Below are 16389 nucleotides of genomic sequence, written 5' to 3'. Positions count from 1 at the left end.
GAGAAGTAGTTCACTCGACTTCAGTGGAGGGTTGGATTTAAACCCAAAACAAGTAACAATATATCCGGTTTTAAAACGGTACATGTCTGGCAACATTTATTCCACGATATTTACTGTTTTTTAAGGCATTTTTAACAGTGTAGACATATATCTTGGTTCCAATAACTTGAAACTATTTGTTCTTAAACTCGTGTCGACACGATTCGTTGGCTACACGACGTGTGCCAATTCTCTCATAGGATGTCCGGTTCTGATATGATAAGTCATTGCACATATCTTAAACTATTTTAGCTTTAATAGGCAGCCAATTCAATTTGATTAGTATAAGAGTAAGCCTTTCTCAGGGTGGGATGCCTTAATCAGTGTTGCTCCTCTGTTTATTATGATTTGTGAAATAATCGTTAACCAAATAGATAAAAAGAATAATCTAGATAACATGAAAAATATCCACATTTTTTTGGTAGAATATTTGTATATAATTATGCCTAATATCTGTATACAACTTCACTAAAATAAAAACAATTTAAAGCCTGGTGGTAGAAAATTGGGTGACATCCAAATAAATATCAAAACCTGGTACCGATGAAAGAAAAAAAATCGTGATCTAGGTGTATCACCTGACTGTAATTTGCCTCTCAGTGCTCAATGTTGTAAAAATAACTGGCTATCATCTTCAAAACATTGTTTTTGTTATAAAATATCTGGTTGAATATACTGTAAATAACACTTGTAGTTAATTGTGTTATTACCAGGATTGACTACTGTAACTCTATTTTAATCTACCCGAAGTGCAACTGAAAAAAAATAGGTTGTTCTATAGTCAATTCTTTTTAAGTGAGGCAGATTTGCACTGACTCGCAGGAGTGCCCTTTAGCTCGGAAAAGTTTCCTGATCGCTGATTGGTTGGACAAGATAATTCTAACCAATCAGATAGCAGGAAACTTTTCCGAACTAAAAGGGCACCGCTGCGAGTCGGTGCAAATGCGCCTCATTAAAAAAAATGAGCATAGTTGTTATATCCCATTACTTATTTGAAGAATTTCATTTTATACTCTTTTACAAATATATTAGAAATAGAATTATTCAGCAAGAAACTCTCTTGATAATGCTGCTGAAAAGAAAATGTTTTAGAAACAGTTATCGTATCTTTTTTTCCATACATACAACTGTAGCCTAGAAGTCTTCTTCTTTCCCACCCTTTTCCCCACATTAAAGGGTCGGTTGCCTGATGCGCCTTCTCCAATGCCTTCTATCAAACCTCTTCATATTATCCTTCACATTATCTCGCCATCTAATTGTCTGCCACCCTCTCGATCTTCTTCCATACTTCCCTCAACACGTGCCTGCACCATCTGTCTTGACACTTATCAGTTATCACCTCTGTATATGCACTATTTATGTCATTCTTCTTTTTCTTCCCTAATTTTCCAATCTTTCAAGCCTTAGATTGTTACACTTAAGATTTAATTCACAAGTTGTTGTGAAGGTATATTTTTCTTGTTGAAACTTGGTCATTTATTCATCATCATCATCAGCCTTACTAGTCCACTGCAGAACAAATGTCTCAGACATGTCATTCTACTTCCGTATGCTTATGGTCTGCCTATGCCAGTCCACACTTGAAAACTTTCTTAGTTCACCCATCTATTGTCTTCTCTTTCTTCCCCTACTTCTTTTGCAATCTTTAGGGACCCATTCTGTTATTCTTAATGTCCATGTTATCTGTCATTCTCATTATATGCTCTGTCCATGTCCATTTCTCTTTCTTACATGTTAGAGTATCCTCTATTTTACTTTTCTCTCGTATCCATAATGCTCTTTTTCTGCCTCTTAGTGTTATTCCCATCATAATTCTTTTCCATTGCTCTTTGAGTTGTAACTAGCTTATATTCTAAGGCTTTAGGAAGGCTCCAAGTTTCTGATGCATAAGTTAAAACTGGTAGGAATTTCTGATTAAATGATTATATTCTTAGAGACAGTAACATTTTAATTTTCATAATCTTATTTTGTGCATTAAGATGAAGGATGTCAGAGTCTCTTTCCAATATGAAGGCCATCTACTCCCATGTTTAGTAGGTGAGTCACAAGGCTCTAAGTTTCTGATGCATAAGTTAATAATGGTAGGACCATCTGATTAAATGTTTTTCTTTTAAGAGAAATTTGTATTTTATGTTTCATAATATCATTTTCTTCATCAAAACAAAAGAAATCAAAATCTCCTTCCAATATGGAGGCCATCTACTCCTATGTTAAACAGGTTAGCTATCTATTTACATAAGTACATCAGTGACAGCTGACATCGCCAAGTGGCTGAAGTTTGTTGACAGTTGACTTTCTTACGAAGGGAGACACTCGAATGTCCATTTAACGAAATATTGTGAATTGAAGTATTGTGTTTAGATGATTCTTTTAACAACAGAGCTCAAATTATATTGGTAAGATACTACTGACATTATGCCTATGATAGAATACCTTATTGTTGAACTTTTTGTAAAGCAACAAGTTTTATGTTAAGTAAACTTTTGCTTTGCCAAGCGAGACGCTGTATAGCCTATACGGTATGACATATCCGTTTTGTTAAAATGTTGGTAAATATATTACATTGCTAGCTTAAAATGCAAGTAAATATATTTAGTATTTCCCTTTGTCTCGCAATCAACTGTTCTAGAGTAACAGAGACCGGCATTTTAAGGAAATTAAGTCTGGTAAATATGCATATTGCTTCGGTAAAATTATGGTTACGGACGGAACAATATTTTGAACAGAAAAAACAAATACTTTATGCTATTTATTAAGAATATGCCAGATTATTCGTTGTATGTTGAGGCAAAGGGAAAGTGAACTATAACTACAGATAAGGCTCCAATGTAGTACTGTCTGGTCAGTCAAAAAGGACCCCATAACTCTCTAGCGGTAGTATCTCTACTGGTGGCTGGTGCCCTGGCCAACCTACTACCTACCTACAGAGGTTTTCTATCCTTATGATATTTAGATTTGTAAAGTGTGGGTGTGTTTGTTCAGGCAATTCTTTTACTGCCGTTCTATTATGATAGATTCATGAACTATTATATTTGAATCTCTATGTGTTTTCCTATGTTAAGTGTGGACTAGCATAAGTTTTGTTCAATATGTATGTGGTTTGTACAATCTAACATATTTTGTTGTGTATTTTTTCAAGCAGTGCTTTTTTTTTTTATTTCAGCGATGAGATGTGAAATGTACCTTAGTGGCTATTGAGAAGAGCAAAGAATGGGTAACTCAAGCGTAAAAGAAGCCGTAGAAGAGGCAGAAGGAGACAGAAGCTTGGATTTATCGTGCAGGCTTGATCCACAGCAATATTTAAAGGTACAGAATATTTATTCCTCTGTGAATACAGTAAAAAAACTTTTTTTCTTGTAATTAGGAGTGCTGGTAGATGCAAGCTGGAACTGGTATGGGGAGGGAGACTTCACCTGCCTTCCTCAGGTAGTTGACCCACTTTTGTCATTGGCTATATCAAAAGGACAGCGCCAGCTGTGGCACTGTATGATAAACAATTTTGGCATTGAGTGCCTTCATATTTGTTTTCGTCCTTCGTTTGTATAGATGTTCCACCTTCCGTGCAGCACTATTCTAATGTTTTAGTGTTATTTCATGCCCTTTTTACAGTATGCACGGAAGTTTAAAAAATATGCTGCTATTCATTTTGCTAGTTTTAAAATTTGCTTGTACTCTAAATATTCTGTGAATAAGGTGAAGATTCACATTACCTTTTAGTTTTGGATAAGTACAAGCTATATGATTTAAAACATGGATCTTCAAAATGCACGGTTTTTGCAGAGAAGCTTAAAGTTGAATATGTCAAGTTAGTTCTTAAAAGGGTCTGTAATAGGGACTTTTAAGAATAAGAGGAAAGATGGTAAATCAGGGAAAGTTTGGTTGAAGCTAGTCTAGTTGATTAAAGCGACAAATTAGAAAAAAGTGGTGGAGCAGGGGATTATCAAGTAGATGTTAGGAACAAAATTTATGGGCTTAAAACTTACCTTACAGTCAATATGGAGTAGTTTTTGTCTTTCTTAGAATGAACCGTTTCTCTTCCCTTTAATAAGTAATAAATTGCTAGGTGATAATGATGCCCTATCCAGTGTAATTGCTGGTCTAACCTCTTTGTTTTTAAACCCTTGGCTAGCTTCTGCTAAAGATTTGCCTTACAGTGATGACTTACTACTGGTTGACTGTAATAACGTTTCTTCTGTTGCAAAACCTTTGTAGTTTTGTGCCGTTTATTATACATTATTTGTTATTCATTTTCTTTCCAGAATTTTTATTGTAACGAGGGAATTGATTGCTTTGCTTTCTGATTCTTTACAGCAATGAAATTTTCCATTTATGTTTTGCCCTCTTGTATTAGTGTTGAATATTACTTTATAAAATAAATTAATGTTGTTCTGAAAAAAACATATCTTTGTCTGTATATTCCAGCATGTATCTGGAGAATTCATCGAAGGATGTGTGCTCGCTTTCCCGTGGGAGATGTATTACAATACTGTTTCCATGTATGAAAATGTTAACGCAAGCTTCAATTTTATAAGTGAGGTAAGAATCATGAAATATAATGTTTTTTTTTTTTTTTTTTTTTAAATATTGAAGGTCTTTGCTGTATTATTATGTTATAGTATTAAGTTAGGTATATACAGCAGTATACTTTTGACATTATTCACTCATTTTACAATTTAATTGTAAGACTTACTAATTAGATCAGTGGTTCTCAACTTGTATCTGACCATATACTACCTGCTCAATTAAAATTGTATCTTGGACCATTCTATTTTTGAATAAGGATACATCTAGAAACTCAGTGACTCAAAATGCTACTACTTTAGCAGATACTACTTGAAGATTGCCAATTTTTTTATTAGATAGGAGTGATATATGAAAATTAATGACCAATTAATCATTAAGATGAAATTCTTCATACTAAATATTCAATGAATTATATTCACCTTCTATATTTCCATTTTCAATATTAATCTTACCCGATAATCATGTAGCTGTCAACTCCGTTGCCCGACAGAATTCTACGGAAGGGATACGCCAGCGATCGCTATACAAGAGGGGGGTGTACTCACAAGCGCCACCTGTGGCCAGGTACTGCAGTACTTCTTGTTGACACCACCTCAATTTTTCCTCTGTCGTGCCTCCGGCTAGACCTACATGGATACGGTGTTGATTCTGGAGTTTTTTGCTCACGATTTGGTGATGTATTTGCTCTAGAGTTTAGCTTTCGCTATTCAGGAAGTTTTATCATTAGCTTAGCTAGCTTTTGGAATTAATTTGATTAATTATGGTGACGAAGAGAGTATGAACTCTCTTTCACTTTTACTTGGCCGACCCTTCCCTTAGACGGAAGTGTTGGTGTCTAAGAGAGTATAGACTCTCTTTCTTAATTTTGCTTAACAAAAGTTATAGATTTATTTTATATCTCTCCGCCTTTTATAGGCCTCTTCGATTAACTTCCTTTTATTATAAACTTATTAAAATTAATTTTTATATTTGTTTATATTCGACCTTTCCTAATAGTAGGCGGTCTTTTCTTGGTACCGAAGTTAATTAAAATTGAGCCCGTCATTTCGGTTTTACCTGTTAACATATTTTGCTATTTTAATGTTTTTGAAAGAATTTCTTTGATAGTCTCGTACTGTTTTCAAAGTTGAACTAACGTTTTGTTTTGTCTCTGCAGTTGTTGACGTTCAGAACGTTCAACTTGCGCTCTATCGTTACGATAGAGAGAGAATTTTCACGGTGTCACGTTGCAGTAAGAGTAACCGTTTCTAGCGTTTTGTTCATTCTTTCTTAGCTTAATGGTTTTAATTCTAATAAAGGAACTTTTTATTTGGGAAATATTTCAGTTTTTTTCCTTTAACAATAATATGTTTTAACGATATATATGATTGGGCTCTTCTCTCAGGTTCTAAGTCAAGAGAGAGAGAGAGAGAGAGAGAGAGATAGAGACGGAGGGAGAGAGAGCTGGATAAACGTTTCGTTCAAGCGAGTAACGTTGTTATCGTTTTTGCTCTTCTCCCTAGTCTCTTTAGGGGAAGAAGGTAAACGTTTCTAGAGTTTTATTCTTGTTCTCAAGCTTTATGCGGTGAGAGATTTTAAACGTAGTTTATTTGATCTAGTGTTTAGTCTCTTTCCAGCCACTGAATTATTTATCTTTCATTAGATTTTTCTGTTACATTGTAATTCTGTTTTCGCAATTACTAACTTTTAAGGAAGGATAGAATTGCGTGTTTCAGGTACAAACCACTTAAAGTTTCGAGTTCAGTGAAATAAGTGCAAACAGAAAATCAAAAGTGATAAGTGATTAGCGCAAAGTGTGTCAGTGTTGTGCGTGAGGGTACTTCTGTGCGTGCCAGTCGTCCTCCCAGTCCGGGACCTCTTGCAAGCTCCCAAGCCCAGGGGAGAAGCAATGTCGAAGGGCAAAAGGGTTCGGCAGGCCTTGATCGGCGCACAGAAGTATCCTCGGTGGTTGCGGGCGTGTCTTACAGAGACCGTCACTCCCACCCGCAGACGATTGAGCCCTTATTTTGCTCGTCTGCAGAAGAAATTTCGGGGAGAAAACGCTGGACTCAGGTCTCAAGACCTCTTAAACGTAAAGTCCAGACCTCTAGAGTTCAACAACCCGGATGCAGTCATTGGGTTAGCTCTGACTCTCCGCAGTCATCAGGTGACTGCACACCTCCTAAGAGAGGTAAGGCGATGCCTCAACAGACCTCATCTTCTGTTAAGGCTTTGCCTCAACAGACCTTATCGTCTGTTGATCCCAAGATGACTTTGCTGCAGTCCATGCAGTCGCAGCTTGCGGTCTTAATGCGTGAGTTTCAGGCTGAGAAGGTTACACCTCCTCCTGCGAGCGCTCCGCCTCACCGCAGTCCAGTCTGCCAGGCGTACGAAGTTGAGGTTCCTCAAGCTACCTTACCGCGTTCGGAGTTGCCAGTTACCAGCGTTGTGCAGCAACCTCAACCTTCCTTAAGGCAACCTCAACAATGGGAGCAGGAGTCTTATGCCTTGAGGCAAGATTTTCTTGCAGTTAGACCATCTTCGAGGCAACAACCTCTTGAGGTACGACAACCTCTACCATCCTTGAGGCAGCCACCTCAGCTCTCGCAGGTGCTACCTCAACTTTCCTCAAGGCGAGAGCCTCAACTCTTGAGGCTAGCTCCTCAGGAACCTCAACTCGTGAGACAGGAACTGCGTTCTGCGCAGCCGCTACCTCAACTCTCGCAGCTCACACCTCAAGAACCTCAACTCGTGAGTCAAGAGCCTCTCTCTGCGCAGCCACCTCAACCCTTGAGGCAAGCGCAACTCTTGAGGCAGGAACCTCATGCTATGAGTCAGCCACCTCAACGCATGCATCTGCCACTTTCTCCTCAACTTGAGCCTCTTCCCATTCAACTTTGAAATAACAAATGACAATAATAACACCTCATTACTTTCATAACTTGCATTTGTAATCATATACATGTATGCCTAACACAAACATTATGATAATGGAGGTTATTCGTATTACTTAAATAAAAAAATATATATGTATTCCTTGCAATATATTTTTAACAAAATCGCAAAATATGGCAAAAATATCTTCAAAACAAAAATGAATCATGAGTTATGAATGTAATGTAAATATTATGTTGATATTAAAACCCCATGCAAGCATGCATGAAGTAATGCAGTGTTGCCAACAGGGTGAGTTTCCCTTTCCTGAGGTGAAGTAGATTATAGTGCGTATATTTAGTGCAGCTTAATTCTACGATTATCATGCCGGCTATCATTCATCAACAAAACAGTCTAAATCAATTCCCTCGGCACGTGCACTTTCAATGGACAGTAATGCGATATTACTGATATTACTCAATCTAGCACTGGTCATGGAATTTCTGAGAAATGTTACACGCCATGCAATATGCTCTGCTTACCTTACAGCATGCTCTACATACAGCATGCTCTGCATACAGCATGCTCTGCATACCTTACCGCATGCTTCTCAGTCACACATCTTTGGTTGTTGCCAACTCACTAGACTGTCAAGCAGTTTCATAACGTTGCCTTCTAGTCTGCTGCTTTTGCACCAGTGAAACCCTCACTGAGAGAACTTAGCTTTTCTCGGATTTGGTCCCTGTAGATGAGAAAGTGCTTTTCTCCCTCCTTCTGATATTCCCTTGAGGACTCTGTCATTTGGAGAGGAGCCTTTAGCTGTGTAGCCTCCTATGGACTTTTATTTAAGCATAACATGCTTCCAGGGAAGGTAATGGTTCCACTTCAGTCGCTAACCCCGTCTGTTACCACACCTGCTCCCATAGACCTTGAGCTGTGTTGCAAGACATGCAGTCCAAGCTTAGTCCTTGTTAGAGGATTTTTTGTTTACGGAGTCAGTGTGTCACTGGGAAGACGTTCAACAACCAGCAGAAGTGACTTGTTGTGACGCAGTGCGGCAACCTCAGCAACCCGATAAGGAGTTGTCTGTACGACCCAGACAGTCTAGACAGCTTCGGGTTGTCACTGTACTTCCTCGCTTCCCCATGGTTGACAGTTCACAGACTGTGCAGCAGTACCATGATCTTGTGTCCGGCTCCGTCAGACGACTGGCTTTTAAGAGCTCCCACAAGTCGTCGCTGTCTGGAGATTCTCAGATGGACTATGGATCTGACCAAGGAACTGGGCCTCCTGGTCAATTTTGAGGAGTCTCAACTCGTCCCATCCCAGACCATTGTCTACCTGGGTATGGATCTTCTGAGTCGAGCTTTTCGGGCTTTTCCGTCGGCCCCAAGGATCTTCCAAGCCCTAGAATGCATCCAGAGCATGCTGAGAAGGAACCGATGCTCAGTCAGGTAGTGGATGAGTCTAACAGGGACACTTTCATCGCTGGCCCTGTTCATCGTGTTAGGGAGACTCCACCTCCCCCCCCCTTCAGTATCATCTAGCTGCTCACTGGATAAAGGACATGACGCTAGAGACGGTCTCAGTTCCTGTTTCCGAAGAGAGGAGGTCTTCTCTCGCGTGGTGTAAGAACAGCTTTCTTCTCAAGGAAGTCTACCTTTGGCTGTTCAGAAACCCGACCGCCGTCTCCTCTCGGACGCATCAGACACGGGCTGGGGTGCGACTTTGGACGGACAGGAATGCTCGGGAACATGGAATCAGGAGCAAAGGACACTTCACATCAATTGCAAGGAGTTGTTGGCGGTTCTTCTGGCCTTGATAAACTTCAAGTCCCTCCAGCTTAACAAGGTGGTGGAGGTGGACTCTGACAACACCACAGCCCTGGCTTACATCTTCAAGCAGGGAGGGACTCTTTCGTGGAAGTTGTTCTAGATCGCAAGGGACCTCCTCATCTGGTCAAAAGATCGAAAGCTCACGCTGGTAACGAGGTTCATTCAGGGCGGCATGAATGTCATGGCAGATCGCCTCAGCCGGAAGGGTCAGGTCATCCCCACAGAGTGGACCCTTCACAAGAATGTTTGCAGCAGACTTTGGGCCCTGTGGGGTCAGCCAACCATAGATCTGTTCGCTACCTCGATAACCTAGAGACTCCTGTTGTATTGTTCTCCGATTCCAGACCCAGCAGCAGTTCACGTGGATGCTTTTCTGCTGGATTGGTCCCATCTCGACCTGTATGCATTCCCGCCGTTCAAGATTGTCAACAGGGTACTTCAGAAGTTCTCCTCTCGCAAAGGGACACGGCTGACGTTGGTTGGCTCCGCTCTGGCCCGCGAGAGAATGGTTCATAGAGGTACTGCAATGGCTGGTCGACATTCCCAGGACTCTTCCTCTAGGAGTGAACCTTCTACGTCAACCTCACGTAAAGAAGGTACACCCAAACCTCCACGCTCTTCGTCTGACTGCCTTCAGACTTTCGAAAGACTCTCAAGAGCTAGGGGCTTTTCGAAGGAGGCAGCCAGAGCGATTGCCAGAGCAAGGAGAACATCCACTCTCAGAATCTATCAGTCTCAAGAAGAAGTCTTCCGTAGCTGGTACAAGACCAATGCATTTTCCTCAACCAGTACCACTGTAACCCAGATTGCTGACTTCCTGTTACATCTAAGGAAAGTAAGATCCCTTTCAGCTCCTACGATCAAGGGTTACAGAAGTATGTTGGCAGCGGTTTTCCGCCACAGAGGCTTGGATCTTTCCACCAACAAAGATCTACAGGACCTCCCTAGGTCTTTTGAGACCTCAAAGGAACGTCGGTTGTCCACTCCAGGCTGGAATCTAGACGTGGTCCTAAGGTTCCTTATGTCATCAAGATTTGAACCTCTCCAATCAGCCTCTTTTTAGGACCTCACATTAAAAACTCTTTTCCTCGTGTGCTTGACAACAGCTAAAAGAGTAAGTGAGATCCACGCCTTCAGCAGGATCATTGTTTTCACATCTGAAACGGCTACATGTTCCTTGCAGCTCGGTTTTTGCTAAACGAGCTTCCTTCACGTCCTTGGCCTAAGTCGTTCGAGATCCCAAGCCTGTCCAACTTGGTGGGGAATGAACTGGAGAGAGTACTTTGCCCAGTTAGAGCTCTTAGGTACTATCTAAAAAGGTCTTAACCTTTACGAGGACAATCAGAAGCCTTATGGTGTGCTATCAAGAAACCTTCTTTTCCAAGGTCTAAGAACTCAGTTTCTTACTATTCAGGCTTCTGATTAGGGAAGCACTTTCTCATCTGAAGGAAGAAGACCTTGCTTTGCTGAAGGTAAGGACACATGAAGTGGGAGCTGTGGCTACTTCAGTGGCCTTCAAACAGAACCGTTCTCTGCAGAGTGTTATGGATGCAACCTATTGGAGAAGCAAGTCAGTGTTCGCATCATTCTATCTCAAAGATGTCCAGTCTCTTTACGAGTACTGCTACACCCTGGGACCATTCGTAGCAACGAATGCAGTAGTAGGCGAGGGCTCAGCCACTACATTCCCATAATCCCATAACCTTTTAACCTTTCTCTTGAATACTTTTTATGGGTTGTACGGTCGGCTAAGAAGCCTTCCACATCCTTGTTGATTTGGCGGGTGGTCAATTCTTTCTTGAGAAGCGCCGAGGTTAAAGGTTGTGATGAGGTCCTTTAGTATGGGTTGCAGCCCTTGATACTTCAGCACCTTAGAGTTGTTCAGCCTCCTAAGAGGAACGCTGCGCTCAGTAAGGAAGACGAACTTATTTAAGGCAGAGTAATGGCTCAAGTCGACTTCCTTACCAGGTACTTATAATTTCATTGTTATTTTGAATAACTGATAATATGAAATACGGGATACTTAGCTTCTTGATATACATGTACACTGGTTTTCACCCACCTCCCTGGGTGTGAATCAGCTACATGATTATCGGGTAAGATTAATATTGAAAAATGTTATTTTCATTAGTAAAATAAATATTTGAATATACTTACCCGATAATCATGATTTAATTGACCCACCCTTCCTCCCCATAGAACCAGTGGACCGAGGAAAAATTGAGGTGGTGTCAACAAGAAGTACTGCAGTACCTGGCCACAGGTGGCGCTTGTGAGTACACCCCCCTCTTGTATAGCGATCGCTGGCGTATCCCTTCCGTAGAATTCTGTCGGGCAACGGAGTTGACAGCTACATGATTATCGGGTAAGTATATTCAAAAATTTATTTTACTAATGAAAATAACATGTTTATTACCAAATGATAGTGGACATCCTGTGGACCATTGGACCATGGACCACCAATTGAGAAGCAAATTGTCAAATTTTCAGGCTGTGAAGATGTAATATTGTTCTGTAACTACTGTACTACATAAAGTTTGGTTTATTTCTTATTTTTTTTCAGATCCCAGAAGAACTGAGTCTTCACGTTCCCCACCTTCGTGTCTTGAACATCAGCCACAATCAAATTACCAGTTTCCCTCAGAGTTTCAATCTGCTCCTCCACCTGAGAGAACTGGATTGTTCGTATAACCGGCTGAAAACACTACCGGAGACTGTTGTTCGACTCCCTCAGCTTCACACCCTCAACATTGCTCATAACAACATCACAGAGTTGCCAGTTTCTATATCAAAGCTAAGAAATGTAAGCCTAATTCTTAATTTTACTGTTCATTACTGTACCCTTTCTGAGTGGGGATAACTTAACCCTTTTACCCCCTGGCTCTTTGGAAATTTCCAACTCTTAACCCCCAGGGGGTTATTTTTTTCCCAGCACATTTTGCAGTATATTTTTTTTCTAAATTGCTCCAACAGCCTTAATGTTTGTCATAGAGAGGTCAGGTTGGTCTCATTCTCTTGGAAAATGCCTGAATTTTTTCAAAAAATTATCAAAAATATAAAAAAAAAAATTTATAGCATTTTTTTGCAAGGACGTACCAGTACGTCCATGGGGGTAAAGGGATGGGTTTTGAGAAACGTACCAGTACGTCTTTTGGGGGTAAAAATGTTAACGTGGTGAAAAGGTTTGTGTATCGCCAAGGTCACAAAAGCTGTTCTAGTCAGGGCCACCCATACTATAGTCAATTCTTTTTAGTGAGGCATATTTACACCGACTCGCAGGGGTGCCCTATTAGCTCGGAAAATTTTCCTGATCGCTGATTCGTTGGACAAGATAATTCTAACCGATCAGATAGCAGGAAACTTTTCCAAGCTAAAAGGGCACCGCTGCGAGTCAGCGCAAATGCACCTCATTAAAAAAGAATCGAGTATTGGTTGGTTTTCGGTGAGCAATGAGACTATAAAGTCTCCCACCATCATCAATTCGTACTGGCCAACGGGGTGATGAAAATGGGCCAAACCGCACATATGAATAAGGATGTCTGAGGCCTTTGTCCTGCACTGGACTAGAAACAGCTGCATTTGTTGTCGTTGTTGTACAGTACTGCATAGTGATACCGCTCTTTTTGTCAGTTTGGCATACTTGAGTTCCACCTTTACGTCGTACTTGAGTAAATATTGAATAGTAAAAATAAAGTCTATGTTACACTACTTTACCTGACCTTACGTTGGCCTCAGCCACTAACTGTAACAATGAAGTAAATTACTGTACTTCACAAGAAAGCTTGGTAATGTACTTATCTGTTTTTTATGAAATGATGGCATATTGTAGGTATGTTTTTATTATTCAGTACATGTATTGTATACGAAAGGTATAAGTCTCTTTATAGGGGAAAATCAAACCTACAGTATGTCGAAAATTGAATTATGTTGGGCCTCTCGCAACCAGTTAACAAAGTAGGGTTTGGTATTTCTATGCGGTATTTCTGTATAAATTTGTTCCACTGTGAAAACAAACTTATTGTCCTTTAGAATAGGAGATGCTTTTAGCAGAAGTTGGAACAGCCGTTGATTTTTAGGGTTGGACCGATAAACAATTTGGGCACCAGTAATTAGCGATACTGATTGTTTAGAAATTGTGAATGTGATTAATCTTCTTTAATTACTAGACACTGGTACACCACAGAGTTGAAGACATACTATAACCCTCGACTTTACTACTTTCTTTACAGCCCAATTATCATCTGTATGGAGAGCAAATATTTCTAATAATTTGTTCCTTATGATTTAGCCGTGCTATGTGGAAACAATACGTTCTTTGTCCAGTTGCCTTACCTCAATCCTCATACAATTCCCCATTCCATTATATGCAAAGAAATGTCTTGAAACAGCTTATATAGCTATACAATGCTAAGTTCCTTTACATTTGAAGAGAATTTATTAAACAGCATGTGTTGTATAATCATAAAAATCCCTATTCATCATTTATAAAGATGTAATTAAGTAGCTGATGAAATGAAAAAAGCCCTTTTTCAATATTAAACTTAGCCGGTGATCATATAAGCTGTCAGCTCTGCTGCCCGACAGAAAAACCTAAGGACAAAATACGCCAGCGATCGCTACACAGGTGGGGGTGTACATCAACTGCGCCATCTGTCAAGCAGGTACTCAAGTACTCCATGTCAACACAGAACCAATTTTCTCTCTGTCGTGCCACTGGCAAGACCTACTAAATACGCTGTTACTAACTGGATTTGGTTTCACAACTATTTGGTGAAGTACACTATTCTAGTTTTGAGCTTTCGCTATGCAGGGGTTTTATCTTCATCTCAAAACTTGAACTCGTTTTGGATAGATTTAATTATGGTGACAAAGAGAGTATGGACTCTCTTTCACTTTTAAATGGCCGACCCTTCCCTTAGACGGAAGTGTGTTTAGGTTTTTAGTAATTTTGCTTAACACGTTATAGATCTATATATTTTATATCTCTCCGCCTTTATTAGGCCTCTTCGATTAACTTTCCATTTATTATAAACATATAAAAATAAATTTTTATGTTTTGTTTATATGCGACCTTTCCTGATAGTAGGCGGTCCTAACTTGGAACCGAAGTTAATCAACGTTGAGCCCGTTATATCGTATTTAGCCTTTAAGGAATTTAAAACTTTTTAAATTTAATGTTTTATGAAAGAATTTCTTTGATAGTCTTCGTACTGTTTTCAAAGATGAACTAACGTTTAGTTTTTTTAGACTACGCAGTTGTTGACGTTCAGGACGTTCAACATGCGCTCTATCGTTACGATAGAGAGAGAGTGTATCACGGTTTCACTTTGCAGTAAGAGTAAATCGATTCTGACGTTTCGTTCATTCTTTCTTAACTTAAATGGTTTAAATTCTAAATTAAAGGAACTTTTTATTTGGAAAACCTTTCAGTTTTTTTTTTTTTTTTTTTCCCTTTAGCCAAATAACATGTTTTTTTGACGATATATAATTGGGCTCTTCTCTCAGGTGCGAAATCAAGAGAGAAAGAGAGAGAGAGATAGAGACGGAGGGAGAGAGAGGAGGAAAAAACGTTCCGTTCAAGCGGGTAACGTTGTTCTCGTGTTACTCTCCTCCCTAGTCGCTGTACGGGGAAGAAGGTAAAATGTTTCTAGGGTTTTATTCTTGTCCCCAGGCTATGTGCGGTGAGAGTTTGTAAACGTAGTTTATTTGAACTAGTGTTTAGTCTCTTTCCCAGCCACTGAATTCTTTATCTTTATATATGTTTTCTGTTTTTGCTAGTATTAATGAGCTGCATTATACGACTGTTTTCGCAATTACTACCTTTTAATGAAGGGTAGAATTGCGTGTTTCAGGTAGAAATCAGTAAAAGTTTCGATTTCAGTGAAATAAGTGCAAAACAGAAAATCGAAGTGATAAAGTGATATGCGCAAAGTGTTACAGTGTTGCGTCCAAGGGTTCGTCTGTTCGTGCCTGTCGTTCACCTAGTCCGGGACCTCTTGCACGCTCCCAAGCCCAGGGGAGAAGTAATGTCGAACGACTTATGGGTTCGTCAGGCCTTGATCAACGAACAGACGTTTCCCTCCGTGGTTTCGGGCGTATCTACCCAAGATCGCCCCACCCACACAAAGACGAGAGAGCCCATTTACTTCTCGTCTGCGGAAGAGCTTTCTCGTAAGAAACCATGGACCAAGGTCTCGCAGCTTATTAAGCGCAAGTCGGTCCCTTCCGCGCAAGTCCAACGGCCCAGTTGTAGCCACTGGGTCAGTTCGGACTCGCTGCAGTCTTCCGACGACTGCTCACCTCCTAAGAGAGGCAAAGCGGTACCGCAACAGGCAGTAACACCGTCTGTTGCCGCACCTGCTACTGTAGACCCTAAGTGGTCTTTGCTGCAGACCATGCAGACACAGTTAACATCTTTAATGCAGGAGTATCGTGCGGAGAAGGTTGACGCTGCACCCGTTAGCCTACAACCAACCACGGTTGTGCGTTCAGTTGACGCTGAGGCTACCTTCTCCCGCACTCCGGCTGTGAGAGTTCCACCACCCATGTACAGTGTACCCTGCTAGCCGCACGTTGACGTTCACAGACGCACGGAACCCTCCGTTGACGTTTGCGAGTTACCACAACAACAGGAGGGTGGAGTTAAGTTGCTTTGTTTTGACGCTGTGCGTCAACCTCCGCATTCTAGAGTTGTTTTGACTGCTCAGTATAGACAGTCAAAGCAGTCTCGAGTGAACACTGTATGTCCTCACGCACCTGTTGTGGTTGACAGTTCAGTTGTTGACAGTTCACAGACTGTCAAGCAGTTACATGACGTTGCCTTCTGGTCTGCTACTAATGCACCAGTGCTGTATGTCCTCACGCACCTGTTGTGGTTGACAGCTCAGTTGTTGACAGTTCATAGACTGTCAAGCAGTTACATGACGTTGCCTTCTGGTCTGCTACTAATGCACCAGTGAGAGACTCACTGAGATAACCTAGCTTTTTTCGGACAAGGTTCCTGTAGATGAGAAAGTGCTGTTCTCCCTCCTACTGATATTCCTTTGAGGACTCTGTCATTTGGAGAGGAGCCTTAAGCTGCTTAGCCTCCTATGGACTTTAATTAAATCATGATAATTTTTTAAGGATCTTCGTCCGG

General features: G+C 40.6%; 2 protein-coding genes across 3 annotated transcripts in view; one reads left to right on the top strand and one right to left on the bottom strand.

The window, feature by feature from the left end:
- Positions 1–16389, bottom strand: part of LOC137655613 (serine-rich adhesin for platelets-like) — a 488048-nt gene that overhangs the window by 222819 nt on the left and 248840 nt on the right. The window lies entirely within an intron of this gene.
- LOC137655612 (uncharacterized) overlaps positions 2316–16389 on the top strand; it is a 36592-nt gene continuing 22518 nt past the window's right edge. The window contains exons 1-4 of the mRNA XM_068389518.1: positions 2316–2435; positions 3203–3345; positions 4462–4575; positions 11815–12054. Coding sequence (XP_068245619.1) covers positions 3250–3345; positions 4462–4575; positions 11815–12054 — 450 coding nt within the window. The 5' untranslated portion in view covers positions 2316–2435; positions 3203–3249. The remainder of the gene's footprint in view (positions 2436–3202; positions 3346–4461; positions 4576–11814; positions 12055–16389) is intronic.

This window comes from Palaemon carinicauda, chromosome 16, assembly GCF_036898095.1.
Source record: "Palaemon carinicauda isolate YSFRI2023 chromosome 16, ASM3689809v2, whole genome shotgun sequence".
NCBI classification, from domain to species: Eukaryota; Metazoa; Arthropoda; class Malacostraca; order Decapoda; family Palaemonidae; genus Palaemon; species Palaemon carinicauda.
This window is presented reverse-complemented; position numbering and strand designations above follow the sequence as displayed.